The following is a 14519-nucleotide window of genomic DNA, read 5'->3' on the forward strand; positions in this document are numbered from 1 at the left end:
GTCCTTTATCCCCACTGATCCCCACTACAGTCCTGTGCGGGCTGAGGACCAGTGCACCCATTTTACAGACGAGGCAGCCCCCACCTTCTCATCCTCCGGGAGCAAACTGGAGGTCTGCATGCTGGATTGGGCCAAGAGCGTTGTAAGCCCCAGACAGCTATAAAAGACAGCTTTCCTGGTTTGCTCAAATATTTAGATCTTGCCACACCAGGCTCGCCACCTATGAAGAGGAATAGTCATCACCTTTGGACAGAGTCTGAGCTCCCCCGCTTACCCAACCCCCATCACTCCCTGTTCTCACCCACGGGTGCTCACTCCTCTCCATCGCCTGTTGGGCCCCTGCAGTCTTCGAGCCTGAGTTTCTCATCTACGTGGGAAGGGAAAGGAATCAAAGAGAAAGGCCGACTTCCCCCCAGAGCCACGGTGAGTGTGCTCTCTGCCATCACAAGGCCCTGACCTTTAAAATAGAGAAGGAAAACAGAAGTGGCATAGCTCGTTGTGAGCTTGGACTCAAGTCCAAGGTAAACGCCTCTAAAGTCCAGGAAAGGAACTGAAGCCGAAACCCTGTGTGCAGCCTGGAGCTGGACTCCTGAGGGGTTGGGGACCTGCAGAGCCCCTGCCCTCTGCCAGGAGTTCCAGGAGAAGGGGATGCAGAGGCGAAGAGCTGAGAGCTGAGGATACCCCAGTTACAGAGGAAGCGTTACAGGAGGAAGATGGGGATGGTGGGCTTAGGGTTACTGGGCTTAGGGTCAGGGCATAATGACTGGCAGCTGTCATAACAGTTAGAGGCCTGAGAGCTTATCCAGCTCCACCCCTCCCAGCCGGACCCAACACACACACACACACACACACACACACACACACACTCACGTGCGCACACACACGCTCCAGCCCAGAGAGAAAAACTGGTAAGACTGGCCAGATTGTACTTTTCCAACTTTTCATATCTTTGGTATATTCCTCTGGGATTCACTTTTTGGTGTAAGGAGTGAGGGAGGGATTGTAATTAGGCTTTTCTCTACATAGCTGTCAGATGTGTATGCACTAACCCTTGCGCCATGAAAAGCTACTCTTATCCTCTACGATGCCACGGAAAGCCATGGGGATCATGCAGGGTGTATCCGAGGACCCATCTGCAGGCTCAGCATCCTGTGACTACTTGGGACTTGCTGACTGCCGGTCAGCATGACCTCCCCCAGGTCACAGCTCTGACAGGGCCACTTTCAGTTCCCAGGGCAGAGCGCCACTCAGGTCTGTCCTGAGCATCCACCGGAGCCAGTGACTGGAGGCTGGTCTCTCCTGGCCGCTCCCTCTGCACCCGCTCCCTTCGCCCCTTTCCAACAGCCTCCTCCGCTGGGCCCGGCGCACCCCTTCAAACCAGGCCTGCAGGTGGCCTGGCTGCCTTCGCGTCAGGTGTCTACTCCTGTCCAAGGAGACGGCACGAGGTAGCGTGACAGGGCTGCGGTGCCAGCACTGCAGGTCATGGGGAGCCACGGAGCAGACCTGGAAGGCAGAGGGGCTGCGGCTAAGGGCGCCTTTCACGTCATAGACCGCGGAGTTAGTTGCCTGCGTCTTCTGACATGTCTTTGGCGGGAGGCAGTGAGGTGTCTTGTTCTAAGGACACCCGCACATGATGGCAGTCTTCCAACAGGTGGGAGTAAATGTCTGGAGGAAGGGGTGCCTTCCCAGTTTGCACGAAGGCCTGTGTGGAGAAGGTGGTTGGAGGGCCTGGAGGAGGGAGAAGGAGGAGCAAGGGGTGATTTCTGCGTTGCCAGGTCAGGGTCTGGACTGCATGGCGACCCCAGTGCTTAAGACGAGATGTGTTCCCAGAGGGTGAGCAGGGCTGGGAGGGCCCTACTGCTGGGGTTCTTTTCCCAGCCTTACAAAGGGTTCAGCATTCTGGAGAAAGGGGCTGATGCGTAGATTCAAGAAGGAGTCCAAAGACGAAAGATAATTTTGAAAGGCATTGGGGGTCAGAGGAGCTTCAGCTAAAGGAACTGAAGACTACCCCTTGTCTAAGGACCCCGTGCTATTTATTAACACAATTTGTCCTAAGTCAAGGTGGAGACATACACTTCAAAGGGTAGGGTATCAAAGGATATTATCAGATTGTGGAATAGCCTACAGCTGTTCAGGTGTTTGGCCAACAGGAGGCAATAAAATGCCCTGAGCTGTCTGGCAGCAAGCAATTATCCTATTCAGGTTTGGGGGAAGTGCCATTTAGCCATTTCCAACAGGTAAACTACATATGTGGCTCACCCTTGTTGAGCCCCCCAAGCTTCACCAGCCTTTTGGTGAAACTCTTGTAATTATCACATGCTGGAATTGGTTCCCGGCACCCTATGTGTGGTTTAGATGATGAGTTCTGATGTTTGTACATGTTCTTCATCCTTTGAGTCTTAGAACTTGACCCCCGGGTGCCCTCCTGCTGGGTTGCTGGCCAAACAGCCTTCCCTTCCCTGGGGGTCTTGGCAATCCACAGGCCACACACAGGCTGGAGAGCGGGAGGCGCCCTCTCCAAACACAGCTCTGCAGTGGGGCAGCCTCGTCCTGGGTGAGGTGGAGGGGTGAGTGAACCCGACGGAGGAAGGGAGCTGCCCTGGTCAGCCAGGGTGCCGGGGTCTTTGGGGTCAACGTCCACTAAAACCATTAATAACATAAGTTAGAGGCCCGGGATGGGTCGCCCAAGGAAGGGTGAGTTATGTGCACATCATGTCAATACAATGCAGCGGGATTTGGGGAGCACTCCGGGCCCTGGGCAGAGTGCTGGGGACATAAAAGTGAGGAACACCCTATAGACAAGACAGATGCCCCGGAGGTGCCTGCTGTCAGGGTTCATCCCAAAGCTCCACCACTTGCTGTGAAAGTTCTGGAACCTTCGTTCCCTCATCTGTAAAAGCGAGAAGAGGACGTGCCCCGCTCCTCTGCACCCTCAACACTTTGACGCGCCCCTAGCGTTGCCTTTGCGTTGTCTGTTGCTTCCTAGGCTTGTTTTTTAGAATTCTACTTCTCCATGACTCTAGCCTTTACACATCTGCCTGTCCGTTTTGCAGCAGCATCTGCACAGCTGCCTGGAACCCAGTGTGGCCTCCAGTGAGAAGACAGGAAGAGAAAGGCAAACAGGGAAGCGAGGCCGCTGCAGCGACATGCCTCGCCCTCCCACTAGGGGGCAGTGCAGCACCGTCAGAAGGGCAGTGGGGACCCTGGTCCTAAATCTTGCCTGGGATTTAGTGTAGACAGAGGACAGGATCCTGGCCCACTGGGAGCTGTGTGCTTTGGAGCAAGTCTACCCTTAATCTCCCTAAATCCTAGCCTCCCCACCTCCCATCTCCCAGGCTGGAGAGCAGGAGGACGCCCCCAATACCATTAAATTCCACAAGAGAAAAGCTGACCTCCAATGACCACTGTCACCTATCCCACAGGATTGCTAGCAGGTGAGGTAATTGTACAAAGTGCCTGGCATGTCTACAGTAGATGCTCAACAGCTGGGTACTGCTCCTCCTGTGGGAGCCTGGGTGACGTTGCACCCCAAGGGGCATTTATTTAGTAATGTCTGGAGACATGGCTGGTGCCACACTTGGGGGACTGGATGCTAGTGGTGTCTAGTGGGTAGGGGCCGGGGACGCTGCTAACCGCCCTATAACGGACAGCCCGACACAAAGAATGGCCCGGCCCACAATGTCAGCAGCGCCGGGCTCCTCCCAGTCGACTTGGAGCTCCTGGCAGCCAGAAAATGTCATGTCCGTTTCTACATCTTCCTCAGGGCCTGCTGTCCAACGGACAGTCAATAATTGAGGGTAGGATTGAATTGAAAGACAAACAGTGGCAAAAAGGGTGGCACAGATATGGGGGGTGGGACCCGTGGGTGGCAGGACAAAAGGCTTGTCACAGAGCGGGGTCACGTGCCTAACTGCCTGGGCACGGGGGCTTCCGGAGAGATGAACTCGATTCGCAATAACAAAATTGCTTCCTAAGCATCCTAACCGGATCGCGTTAAATGCTAGCCCTCAAGGGGACCCTTCAAGGGCTTTGTAAAATCGAGTACCCCCTCCGGAGCCTGTGCCCCAGGACGTGGTCACGGTGAACTGGGCCTGAATCGGGCAACTCCCTGTCTCCTAAAATCTCAAGGATGTTCCTCCCATCACCAACCGCATGCAAAGGGCTTGGCACCTTGCGAGTGCTCAGGAGGCACTAGCCCCTGCTCTGGCCACCAACACTGAGGTCACGCCTTCCCGTCTCCAGCCTCGGTCTCCCCATCTAACACGGAGGCTGCACAGCCAGCCCACGGGGACAAAGGCAGAGTTCACAGTGCCCATTCCCACCATCTCTGACTCTCCTTAGAAAACACCCAGAGGGCCCCTCCCCAGGACCGTCCAGTAGCCACAGGTCCCAGAGGAAGCCTCCAGGTAGTCCCCACATCCCCCGGCTCCAGGCGCCATGGCCGCTCACGTCCCCAGTCAGTCCCCGGTCAGCTCCCCAGGAGAGAGATGACTGGTCCTGGAGGCTGCCGTCTTCTCCTGCCCGAGGGTTGGTGACAGGACCAGCGCTGTCAACCCAGGTCCAGGCCTGTCCTGCCCTCAAGAGGCTGTGAATAGTGGGTCGAGGCCGGGGTGCTGCACAACCTCCTGAGGACCCACAGGCTCAGGGAGGAAACGACTGAGGGGGACGCATTGGTCTCGATGCCCCAAGACAGGGGTCCTCAAACTACGGCCCGCGGAGGACATTTATCCGGCCCGCCGGGCTGCCTGTCCTGCTTAGCAGCCGACTCGTCCCGGGCCCGCAGTGCGCATGTGTGGAATGTGCGCCTCACTCTCCGACTCCCCTCCAACGGTCTGAGGGACAGTGAACTGGCCCCCTGTTTAAAAAGTTTGGGGACCCCTGCCCCAAGAGCACGACTGGGGAGAATTGCTGCCCTCTCGGTAGAGGCACCCAAGTCTTCATCTAGACCCCCAGAAGTCCCAGGTCCGCTCCCCTTCCTTCTGCCCAGAGCCTTCCCTTTCTCAGTGTATCTCCATCGGTGGGAGGAAGGCTGCCCCCTGGTGCTGGTGGAGGTAACTGCACCCAGCCCTGGGGAGGCCCTCACCCCAGATGCCACGCTCCATAGCAAGAGTGGCTTTAGCAAGACCAGAGCCACCCACTTGCAGCCCTCCCTGCCCCAGAGCACTCCCAAACCAGCACACATGCACAGACTTTGTAGATGTTTTTATTATTAATATTATCTTAAACATCCCTTTAAGGGTGAAATGAAATCCAACCATTTACAGAGAAAATGATTTCAGAATGTACATATTGATTTTCCCTTACAAAAGAAATAATGGTGTCCTTAAATTATACCTTTCCTAGGGCCCTGCTACCTGCTTGGGCAAGTCCTGCCTCCCCATCCCAATGGTCACCTTTGTCCCCAAAGCTCCCCCACACCTGTCCCTGGGAACGGACATGACCTGGGGGTGGGCTGGGCCTCCTGGAGTCACAGGGCAGGTGTTTCCAGGGAAGGCTATCTGACAGGGCCAGTGGTGCACCAGTATTCACATTCACAGTTCGGTTTCCCTTCACATTGGGGGAGTGGCCCAGGGCTCCCCTGACCCCCCAAATTCCCAGTGTATGATGTGATTATAATTGAAACTCAACCCCATGCTTTGGCCCCACCCCTCTGACAGCTGCCATCTCCACCCAATGGCCAGGCCTCCACTTGCAGAGACCACAAACAGCCCTCCTGGGTCTACGGAAAGGCAGGGCTTGGCTGGTCCTCGCTTCGTCTTCTCCCCCTGCCCCGGAGCTGGTGAACTGGAGGCCAGCCTGGGAAGCGGCATTCGCAGTCGCAGGAGGAGCCCGGGGCGTGGGGTAAGGGAGCTGGCGAGGAGGGAGGTTTCTGGGCTGGGACACTGCCTGTCCAGGGGCGTGCAGGCTGCTGGCTTCCTGAGCCCCTTCCCAGCCCCACGCGGGATCAGAGAGGGCGGCTGCTGGAACTCCACGGGAGGAGAGCGAGGAAACAGAGCCCCTCAGCCTTCTGCATCCCTGCCCACCAGAGGCTGCTCCCAGACCACGCCCACACCGGGAACTCCCCCAGACAGAGCTGTGGCAAAGGGGCACCTCCTCTCTGGCCCGTCAGGAGACACCCAGAGAAAGTCCCTGCTGGGGGCCAGAGGGCACTGAGTGGAAAGATGTGGTGGGGCCAAGAGCGGCTGGAGGTAGTGGGCGCTCAGCTGCACAGCCCTCAGGTCAGGAGGATTCTCATCTCTTGGACTGAAAGACAGACAGACAGACGGACCCTGCATCCCCTTCAGCCTTGTTTTCCAGGCTCCCCAAGGGCTTTCTGCCTGTCATTTTGGGGAGCTGCAGGAGGTATGGTCATAGGCTCCAGATCCCGGGAAGTGCCTGGGCCCTGCTCCCATATCCACACACAAGCATCTATGTACAGGGACACACCGACACAGACACATACAAGTACACACAAGCATGCACCCATGCCCATAAATACACACACACGTACCAACATGTACTGTTCCACAGGCAGCCCCTGCCTCCTGGCAGCACTGGTGGGCATCCAATGGGGCCTTGGAGAGGGGGTGTCTCATCCTCCCCATGACTGCAGGCTCTCACTGCACCCCAGCCCTGGGCTGGCAGTGAGGGGGCAGGAGCAGGTTGTTCCAGGGGCTCCACATATGAGAGGAGGATCTTATGACTCCAACAGTCATTTCTACCCTCTTTCCCTCCCCCTGTGCCAGAGATGCTCCTTGTCCCCTGTATCCACCCTCTCCGCCTTCCTTTAAGAAGAGAACTAAGCTGAGGCTGGGCACGTGGAGGCCCAGCTTCCCTTGCAGCTACGGTGCCCATGTGACTAAGTCCTGACCAGCAAGATGCGGTCAGCAGCAGCTGGGCCACCTCTGGCTCACGCCGTTAACAGGAAAGGGTGTGCATTCCTGTGCTTTTCTCTGCTTCCCCAGGCTCGGATGCACGTGATGGTGGGAAGTGGAGCAACCGCTCTGTCCAGAACTGGAAGGGGTGTATGAGGAAAGCAGAGCTGCCCTCCTCGATCCAGACCATCTCCCTCTGGACAGTTAAATTAGACACAAGCTCTGTCTTGCTTAAAGCACTGTATTTCAGGGTCTCTTCATTACAGCAGCTTAGAATCTACTTTAATGAATACATCTCCTGCCCCCATGGGGCAAACTAAGAGGCAGGAGATGACATAGAACTGGCCTCAAGGGCCCTCTTGGCCCAGGGCAGCCTCAGGGCTCCTTTCTGGCCCCTAGCCAACACCAAGAAGGGGTACAGGGTAACTCCACCTGAGACAGTGGAGGGCTGGGGTTGGGGATTCCGGCAGGAAGGGGTGTGGGGCACCCCATGTCTGACCCACTAAGCTGGCTGATGTCCCATCCCACCCTGAGAATTGGACTCCTGGCCTTGCAAGGACCAAGTGGGAGCCCACTAGACAGAAAGATAAAACGTAAGAAGGAACATCAACGCCAGGTTCAGAACTGAACGGACTCCCCAGGCCCCACGCCTACGTCGGCTCAGGAGCATCTGGGGCCCTGAGGGGAGGTGGGTGGAGGTCCCCGGCTCCTGGCCCAGCACTTCCGAGGACCCTGGGCGACCTCTCAGCTGGATGCTGTTTTCTGTACCCTCCTTTCCTGGCGTCCCCGCTTCCTGCTGGACCCCAATGCAACTATTTACAGAGCTGGGGACCTCCTGGCTAGCCCTTTCCCACTGCAGGGCCAAAGGCTGGCTTCTCCCAGCAGCGCTGCAGCTCCCGGGCCACCAGGGGCTCCTCCAGCTCCTCCCCACCCTCCCCTGCTACCCAGTTACCACCATGCACTGTCCGCGGCACCTCCTGGCACAGCATGCTTGGAGGGCAGAGGGTCAGGGTCCCCTCTCACCATGAGGAATGACGGTTTTTGAGGTCACAGGCCTGACCCCTGATCCACGAAGTCGTGGACAGGGATGATTCTCCCACGCATCCACTTCTGGTCCTCTCTCTCAAGACCCCCGAGGTTAGGAGGAGGCAGGAAGATCACAGGAGGGCTGTCGCACCCCTGCCCTGCCACTGGCCCTGAACATCATGCGACCTCAGCCTTCCACCGCTTCCGACTTGGCCCTGGCGGGGGGCCTTCCCTCGGAGGCCCTGCTCCGCGGCCCGCCCTCCGCCGTGCTCTTGGGCCCCTGGTAGGGGTTGTCCAGCAGGTAGCGGAACTGGTTGTAGTTCTGTAGCAGGTACTTGGGGGCATACATGTGCTCGCCGGGGTCGGCTGGCGGGTACTCCTGCTGCGTGCCGTCGAACCAGCCCCCGGTGCGGATCAAGCTCCGAATGTAATTGAGGTCCCGCTTGTCCTCATAGTCGCCCCAGCGCGGGAAGTCCCCGTTCTGGGCGGACACGAGCTTGAAGTAGATGCCCTCGGGGGTGAAGCACCAGGAGCAGTGCCAGCCGGCGAAGTGCAGGGGGCTGCCCAGCGACCACTGCACCAGGATGTGGCCCGTGCGGTTCTCGTACTGCCGGAAGGCGGGCATCGTGTAGTACTGGCGGCGGCGCAGGCGGATGCCGTCCAGCCCGTACACCGACCGCAGCATGTCCACCGTGCAGCCCGACACCACCTCCAGGGTGCCCGGCTGCTTCCAGAAGAAGCCGTACAGGGACTTGCGCATGTGGAAGGCGAAGGGCTCGGTCCAGCCGTCATAGAGCTTGAGGAAGAGCACGCCGTCGCGCGCCGGGATCTCGTCCGCGTCGTCGATGATGAACACGTCGTCGGGCCGCAGGTTGCGCAGCCGCGCCACGCCGTCCTGGGTCAGGAAGGTGCGCAGGTAGTCGTCGGCGATCCAGCCGTCCTGCCGCCCGCCCGGCGGGAAGTGGTCCAGGAAGACGTAGAGCACCTTGTGCCGGATGTACTCGAACGTGCCGTTGGTCAGCATCTCCCGGAACTTGAGCGGCCGCGGCTCCCCGTAGGCCGTGAAGTTGGACTCGCACACCACGAAGGCGTCCACCACGTCGCCCAGCTCGTGGAAGCGCACGTCCAGCAGGTCGAACTCGTGGTTGATGTTGATGGCGTTGATGACGCGCCGTGGCACCTCCCTGGGCACCAGGCGCTCCTTGGTGGGCAGGTTGGAGTACTGCACCACGGTGGGCACCCCGCAGCTGGGCCCGTGCCAGCCCGGCAGGCACACGCACTCCACCCACTTGCGCCGCGTGCCCCGGCCCCCTGTGCGCTCCCTGGTGCTCAGCAGGTGCCGGGCTGGGCCCCGGGCAGATGAGCCATCACCCCCCTCCGTCTTCTCCTCCGGCCGCCCCGATGGGGGCTTCTCTAGCACCTTGGTGCCCGGTTTGAAGCAGACACCCCCGGCTTTGGTGCGGACGAAATACTCGGTGGTGTCCTCGGGGAGCACGAAGTCCATGCGGTGGAGGTCCTCGGCGGCCTTGCTTGGGGACAGTGGCTGGAGGAGGGGCGAGTGGGAATAGAGTGGGGTACGCAGCAGGTCGGGGCTCCCCGGCTCTGGGCTGGCCTGGGGCGTGACAGGGGCATTGTTCCAGAAGAAGTTGGACAGGAGGTTAGGGCTGAGGGAGGCCAGTTCTCTGGGGAAGGTGACGTAGGACAGGGTCTTAAAGAAGTGCAGGAAGGAGATGAGGCACAGGCCGGCCATACAGAACATGAGAAAGAGCTTGTAGCGTCTCATCTTCATCCTGCGGGGAAGAGGGAGAGCAGGTCAGGGTCTGCATTCCTGGGGCAGGGGAACGTGGGGCCCTTCTAGGAGCCGGACATGACCAGGCCTCTGCCGCCACCGTGTTTGTCAATGTCCTGGCCAGTGGCTGGGGACCCTGCTTGCCCACCTTGCTGTACCAGTATCCCCGGAATCCCCAGTATCACAGAAACTCCCCTCCTGGTTCAGGACCTCCCTCTGCTCCCACAGCGCTTCCCCCAGAGACCACCAGGTCACCCACACCCAGCCTCTGCAGCCCCACCCGCCACCCAGCCCGCCCCACCCCAACTGCACCAGCTGCATTGCTCCAGGAACAAAATGCATCCTGGGAAAAGTTCAACCCTGCAGTGCAGTCTACCCAGGGGGCTTACGGGCCCCAAAGGAGAGGGGAGCAGGCTGCAGACTTGGGGGCCCTTTTTGCACTGCCCAGGGTGATGTTCTTGTTTGTTCGTTTGTTCTTTCTACCTATTGTACCTTTTCTTGTGGAACAGTGACAAGTCTTTGGAATGCTTTTTCGCTGAAAAAAATCACAGGTCTCAAGGGATGACATTTAATTCTAACATATTTAAAGAACAAAATTAAGTAAAAGTTCCCCTCATTACCCTGTGCCTCACACTAGATTGGTCTCCAGGCATAAATAATTCAGCTATTAGAGGTGTATCGCTGGCTTTAAGATGCAATTTTTCTGTTCTTGGTTTAATAGTTTTCTTAAATATTGGACACTAAGTCCAATCAAATTTTTTTCTCAATCAATAATAAAGAGATTTTCAGATCAGTAGAAATAAAGCTACCATTTCCTTTTAAATCCTACATAATATTCCATGGTTCTTTTGAATGAATCACCCTATTCATGAGTGATTCATGAATATAACCATTCTCTATTTACACAGTCTAATTTATCAATTCGTTATGGCTGTGGAGGGCCTCAGAGAAGTATTTTTTACAATGTAAGTAGACTTTCTATTTTAGATTATTTGTAGTTTATCAGAAAAGTTGCAAAGATAGTACAGAGAGTTCCCTTACACTCCTCCCCAGTCTCCCCAGGGCCAGCATCTTCCATCACCACGTACATCTGTCACAACGAGGAGACGGAAACGGGCGCGTTGCTATGAACTAAACTCCACACTCGATCTGGATGTGCATCTCCTGAACGAGCCAGTGCAAGAGAGCACTCTGACTGTAACAATCCGGATCATTTCTTTTAAAAATGTTTTTAAAGCAAGCATTTGATTTTTAGAGAAAGAGGAAGGGAGAGGGATAGAAACATCGATGAGAGAAACCTCGGTGACTGGCTGCCTCCTGCACGCCGGCTGGGCCAATCTGGCTCATTCTGTCCTTGAGCCCAGGGTGGCAGGCAGGCAGGCGGGAGGTTATACTCAGTTCAAGGAGTGGGACCAGTGACTTGCTTGGGGTGACCCACTGTCACAGGAGGGGTGGGAAAGAAAGCTGGCCTTTGGCACCGAGTGCCATTTCTCCTTCCACGGATCCCGGTGAGTAGGGCACAGTCCTTACACTAGAACGTTCTTTCCCTTAAAATGGTCCTTTCTGCCGTGACTCGGCTGGTTGGAGTGTCGCTCAGACACTGGAAGGCTGCAGGTTCAGTTCTCAGCCAGGGCACACGTCTAGGTTGTCGGTTTGATCCCAGGTCGGGGTACATGCAGGAGGCAACCAACCGACGTTACTATCTCACGTCCATGTTCCTCTCTCTCTAGCATCAATGGACGTGTCCTCGGGGGAGGATAGGTATTTTTTTAAAGTTCCTTTCTGTGGCTTCTTCTCTGGTTCTTTCTGAGTCCTTTGAGTGTGTCCTCCTGTCATACTCTCCCTTTCACTTCCTAACTCGGAGGACAGCAGGGTACAGTGGGAAAACACACACTTGGCTTTAAACGACTGTGATCTATGCAAGGCTCTTCGCCATTCTGAACCTGTTTCTACATCTGTGAAATGGATACAGAGTTCTTATGCAGTGGGTGCTCAGTAAACTTTTGTGCCCCCCCCCCCCCGCCCCCAAACTTATAAGAGCACGTTTATTTAGCAAGTTAAAGAGGCAGCAGAAGGGAGCGGGCTGGGCTGTGGAGGCTCAGGACACAAGTGACAGGAGCACAGGAAGGGCCCTGGGAGAGGGACAGGCAGAGGCAACTCCCTGGGGGGGGGGGGGGGGGAGTAGGGGACGGAAAAGGCACGTGTGCTCCCGAGAGGAAGAGTGCACCGAACTCCCGTTCCTAAAATGTTTTTATTGATTTTAGAGAGAGAAGGGAGAGGGGAAGAGAAACACCGATGTGAGAGAGAAACATCTGTTGCCTTCTGTTCGCATCACGACCGGGGATCGAACCCGAAACCCAGGCATGTGTCCCGACCGGGAATGGAACTGGTGACCTTTCCATGCACGGGGCAACGCTCAGCTCACTGAGCCACACCAGCCAGGGCGAACTTTCGTCCTTTCCATGCTCAAGGCTAGAAGGCTCCAGACTCCGAGCTGCATGGTCACAAGGCACTGAATCATGAATGTTGGATCTCCAACTGATTTTAAGGACCATCTCCTCCAATCCTTTCGTTTTATAAAGGAGGGAAGCGAGGGGCTTCGGGGACCTGCTCCAAGTTACAAAGCTGGGGCGAGAGCCTGGGTGGCTCTGACTCCTGAGCAGGCCATCAGGGACAGTTGAGTCGCCAACCCCTGGCCGGCAGTACCTGTGCTGTCAGGTCCAAGGTGTCCCATCTTGTTCCATTTGAACGCTTGCCTTCCCGGAGCCTGTCCACAGGTGGCTAGCACAGCGGACTGCAGGCAGGCAGGACAACCGGGGGGGCGGGGGGGTGGTGGTAACCTTTGCCGAGTGTCAGCTGTCCCAGGGCAGAGGCAGGGCTGGTCGCCACTGGCCTTCGGGAAGGCAGGAGGAGGGGCTGCTCCTTGGCAGCATCTTGAAGGGGGTCTTTGGGGTCCACAATGGATTCCAGCCCTGCTCTGGGGAAGCGAGAGCAGGCAGACCAGCCAGCAGAATGAGTGGAGGGGCAGGGGGGTGAGGCCCAATAAAGGCAGGCGGGGAGTTGTTGCCATGGCAAGCACCGGGTCAAAGGCAACTGCAAACTGAGGTCAGCACAGCAGAAGCCTCCGGAGTGGCCCACCTAAGGAGTTCAGGACCTGGCAAGGGAGCCCCGATGGCTCTGGCAGACTGTCCCCCTACGTGGGACCTGCCTCTGCAGGGCACACCCCAATCCCTGCCCTGGCTGGAGTGAACTGGGCTCGAGCAGTGGAGAGCAGGGCAGGGCGGGGCCAGGACTAAATCCCGGGCAGCATCGAACGGAGGCCTTAGCAGGTGAGACACTCAGGGAGGCAAGTGAACACCTGCTTTTCCCCAAGGGGCACTTTGACCCCACCGAGGTCACAATGCCCCAACTCCCCTGGCCAGGCTGGCTTTTAGGCTCTGGTTACCGCTGGCCAGCTGTGCCCTTCCGAGGACAGACAGCAATGCCTGGGATCTAGCTCCCTCTGGCTCCCGGGGCCCTCAGAGTGAGGCCCTTTAGAAGTCCCAGCCTCACTTGCTGCCGAGAACCACGGAACTGAGCATGTTTCTCTGTCACTCGGCTGCCAGGAAGCTCAAACGTGCACAGTGGTCAGCTCAGAGTAAGTCAGTGCCTCATAAACTGCATTTTCCGGGACACCTTCACTCACAGCTGCTGGTATTTTTTTAAAATATGTTTTTATTGATTTGAGAGAGGAAGGGAGAGGGAGTGAGAGAGAGAGAGAGAAGCATCGATGTGAGACAGAAACATCAGTCGGTTGCCTCCTGTACATGCCCCAACCGGGGACTGAACCCGCAGCCTGGGCATGTGCCCTGACCAGGAATCGAACCAGAGCCTTGTGGTGCACAGGACGATGCTCAACCAACTGAGCCACACCAGTCAGGGCCGTATTTTTTAAACTCTTATTCTTCCTGGCCTGATTCCTTATCTATCTTCATGTGTTTTGATAAGTGCTTCAAATAAGTTTGTTTTTAAATCCTCATCCGAGGATATTTTTTCCATTGATTTTTAGAGAAAAGGGAAGGGAGGGGGCAGAGGGGAAGGGAGAGAGAGAGGAGAGAAACATTGATGTGAGAGAGACACATAGATTGGTTGCCTCCCGCATGCACCCTACTGGGGGGAGGGAACAAACCCGCAACCCAGGTATGAGCCCTTGACCAGGAGTTGAACTCAAGACCATTGGATGTGCGGGCTGATGCTCTAACCACTTACCAACACTGGCCACGGCTTCAATACATTTCTTTTTTAAAAAATATATTTTATTAATTTTTTACAGAGAGGAAGGGAGATGGATATAGAGTTAGAAACATCGATGAGAGAGAAACATCGATCAGCTGCCTCCTGCACACCTCCTACTGGGGATGTGCCCGCAACCAAGGTACATGCCCTTGACTGGAATCGAACCTGGGACCTTTCAGTCCGCAGACCGACGCTCTATCCACTGACCCAAACCGGTTAGGGCTTCAAAGCATTTCTTGACTGAGAGGCATAGAAGTAGGAGATGGAATAAATACATAAGCATTGGGAAAGCGGGTCTCCCTAAGTCTCAACCACGCTGGAAGGTCATGAGGGCTTTGTTTTTACAGATGGGGAAACAGACTCAGAGAGCTGATGAGCCTTCCCAATGACACTAAGTAGATGGCCAGGACTTGAACATAAGTCATGTTCCCAAGCCAGTGCCTGTTCCCCCCTTACAGCCGAGACGGTGTCCCTCCCCAGCGCAGGTGGCCATGGAGCCAACCTGGGCCCAGCCAGCAGCATCTGCGTCCATTGTAAAGCTTCACAGAGAAACCATCGGGTGTAACCAGAAAGCT

The 14519-nt window shown here is 56.6% G+C and overlaps 1 protein-coding gene across 1 annotated transcript in view; it reads right to left on the reverse strand.

Annotated features, from left to right (window-relative positions):
* Positions 1 to 5187: 5187 nt before the first annotated feature.
* MGAT3 (beta-1,4-mannosyl-glycoprotein 4-beta-N-acetylglucosaminyltransferase) overlaps positions 5188 to 14519 on the reverse strand; it is a 32875-nt gene continuing 23543 nt past the window's right edge. The window contains exon 2 of the mRNA XM_079774589.1: positions 5188 to 9670. Coding sequence (XP_079630715.1) covers positions 8068 to 9669 — 1602 coding nt within the window. The 5' untranslated portion in view covers position 9670 and the 3' untranslated portion in view covers positions 5188 to 8067. The remainder of the gene's footprint in view (positions 9671 to 14519) is intronic.

The sequence above is a fragment of the Cnephaeus nilssonii genome, assembly GCF_951640355.1.
Source record: "Cnephaeus nilssonii genome assembly, chromosome: 6".
NCBI lineage: Eukaryota > Metazoa > Chordata > Mammalia > Chiroptera > Vespertilionidae > Cnephaeus > Cnephaeus nilssonii.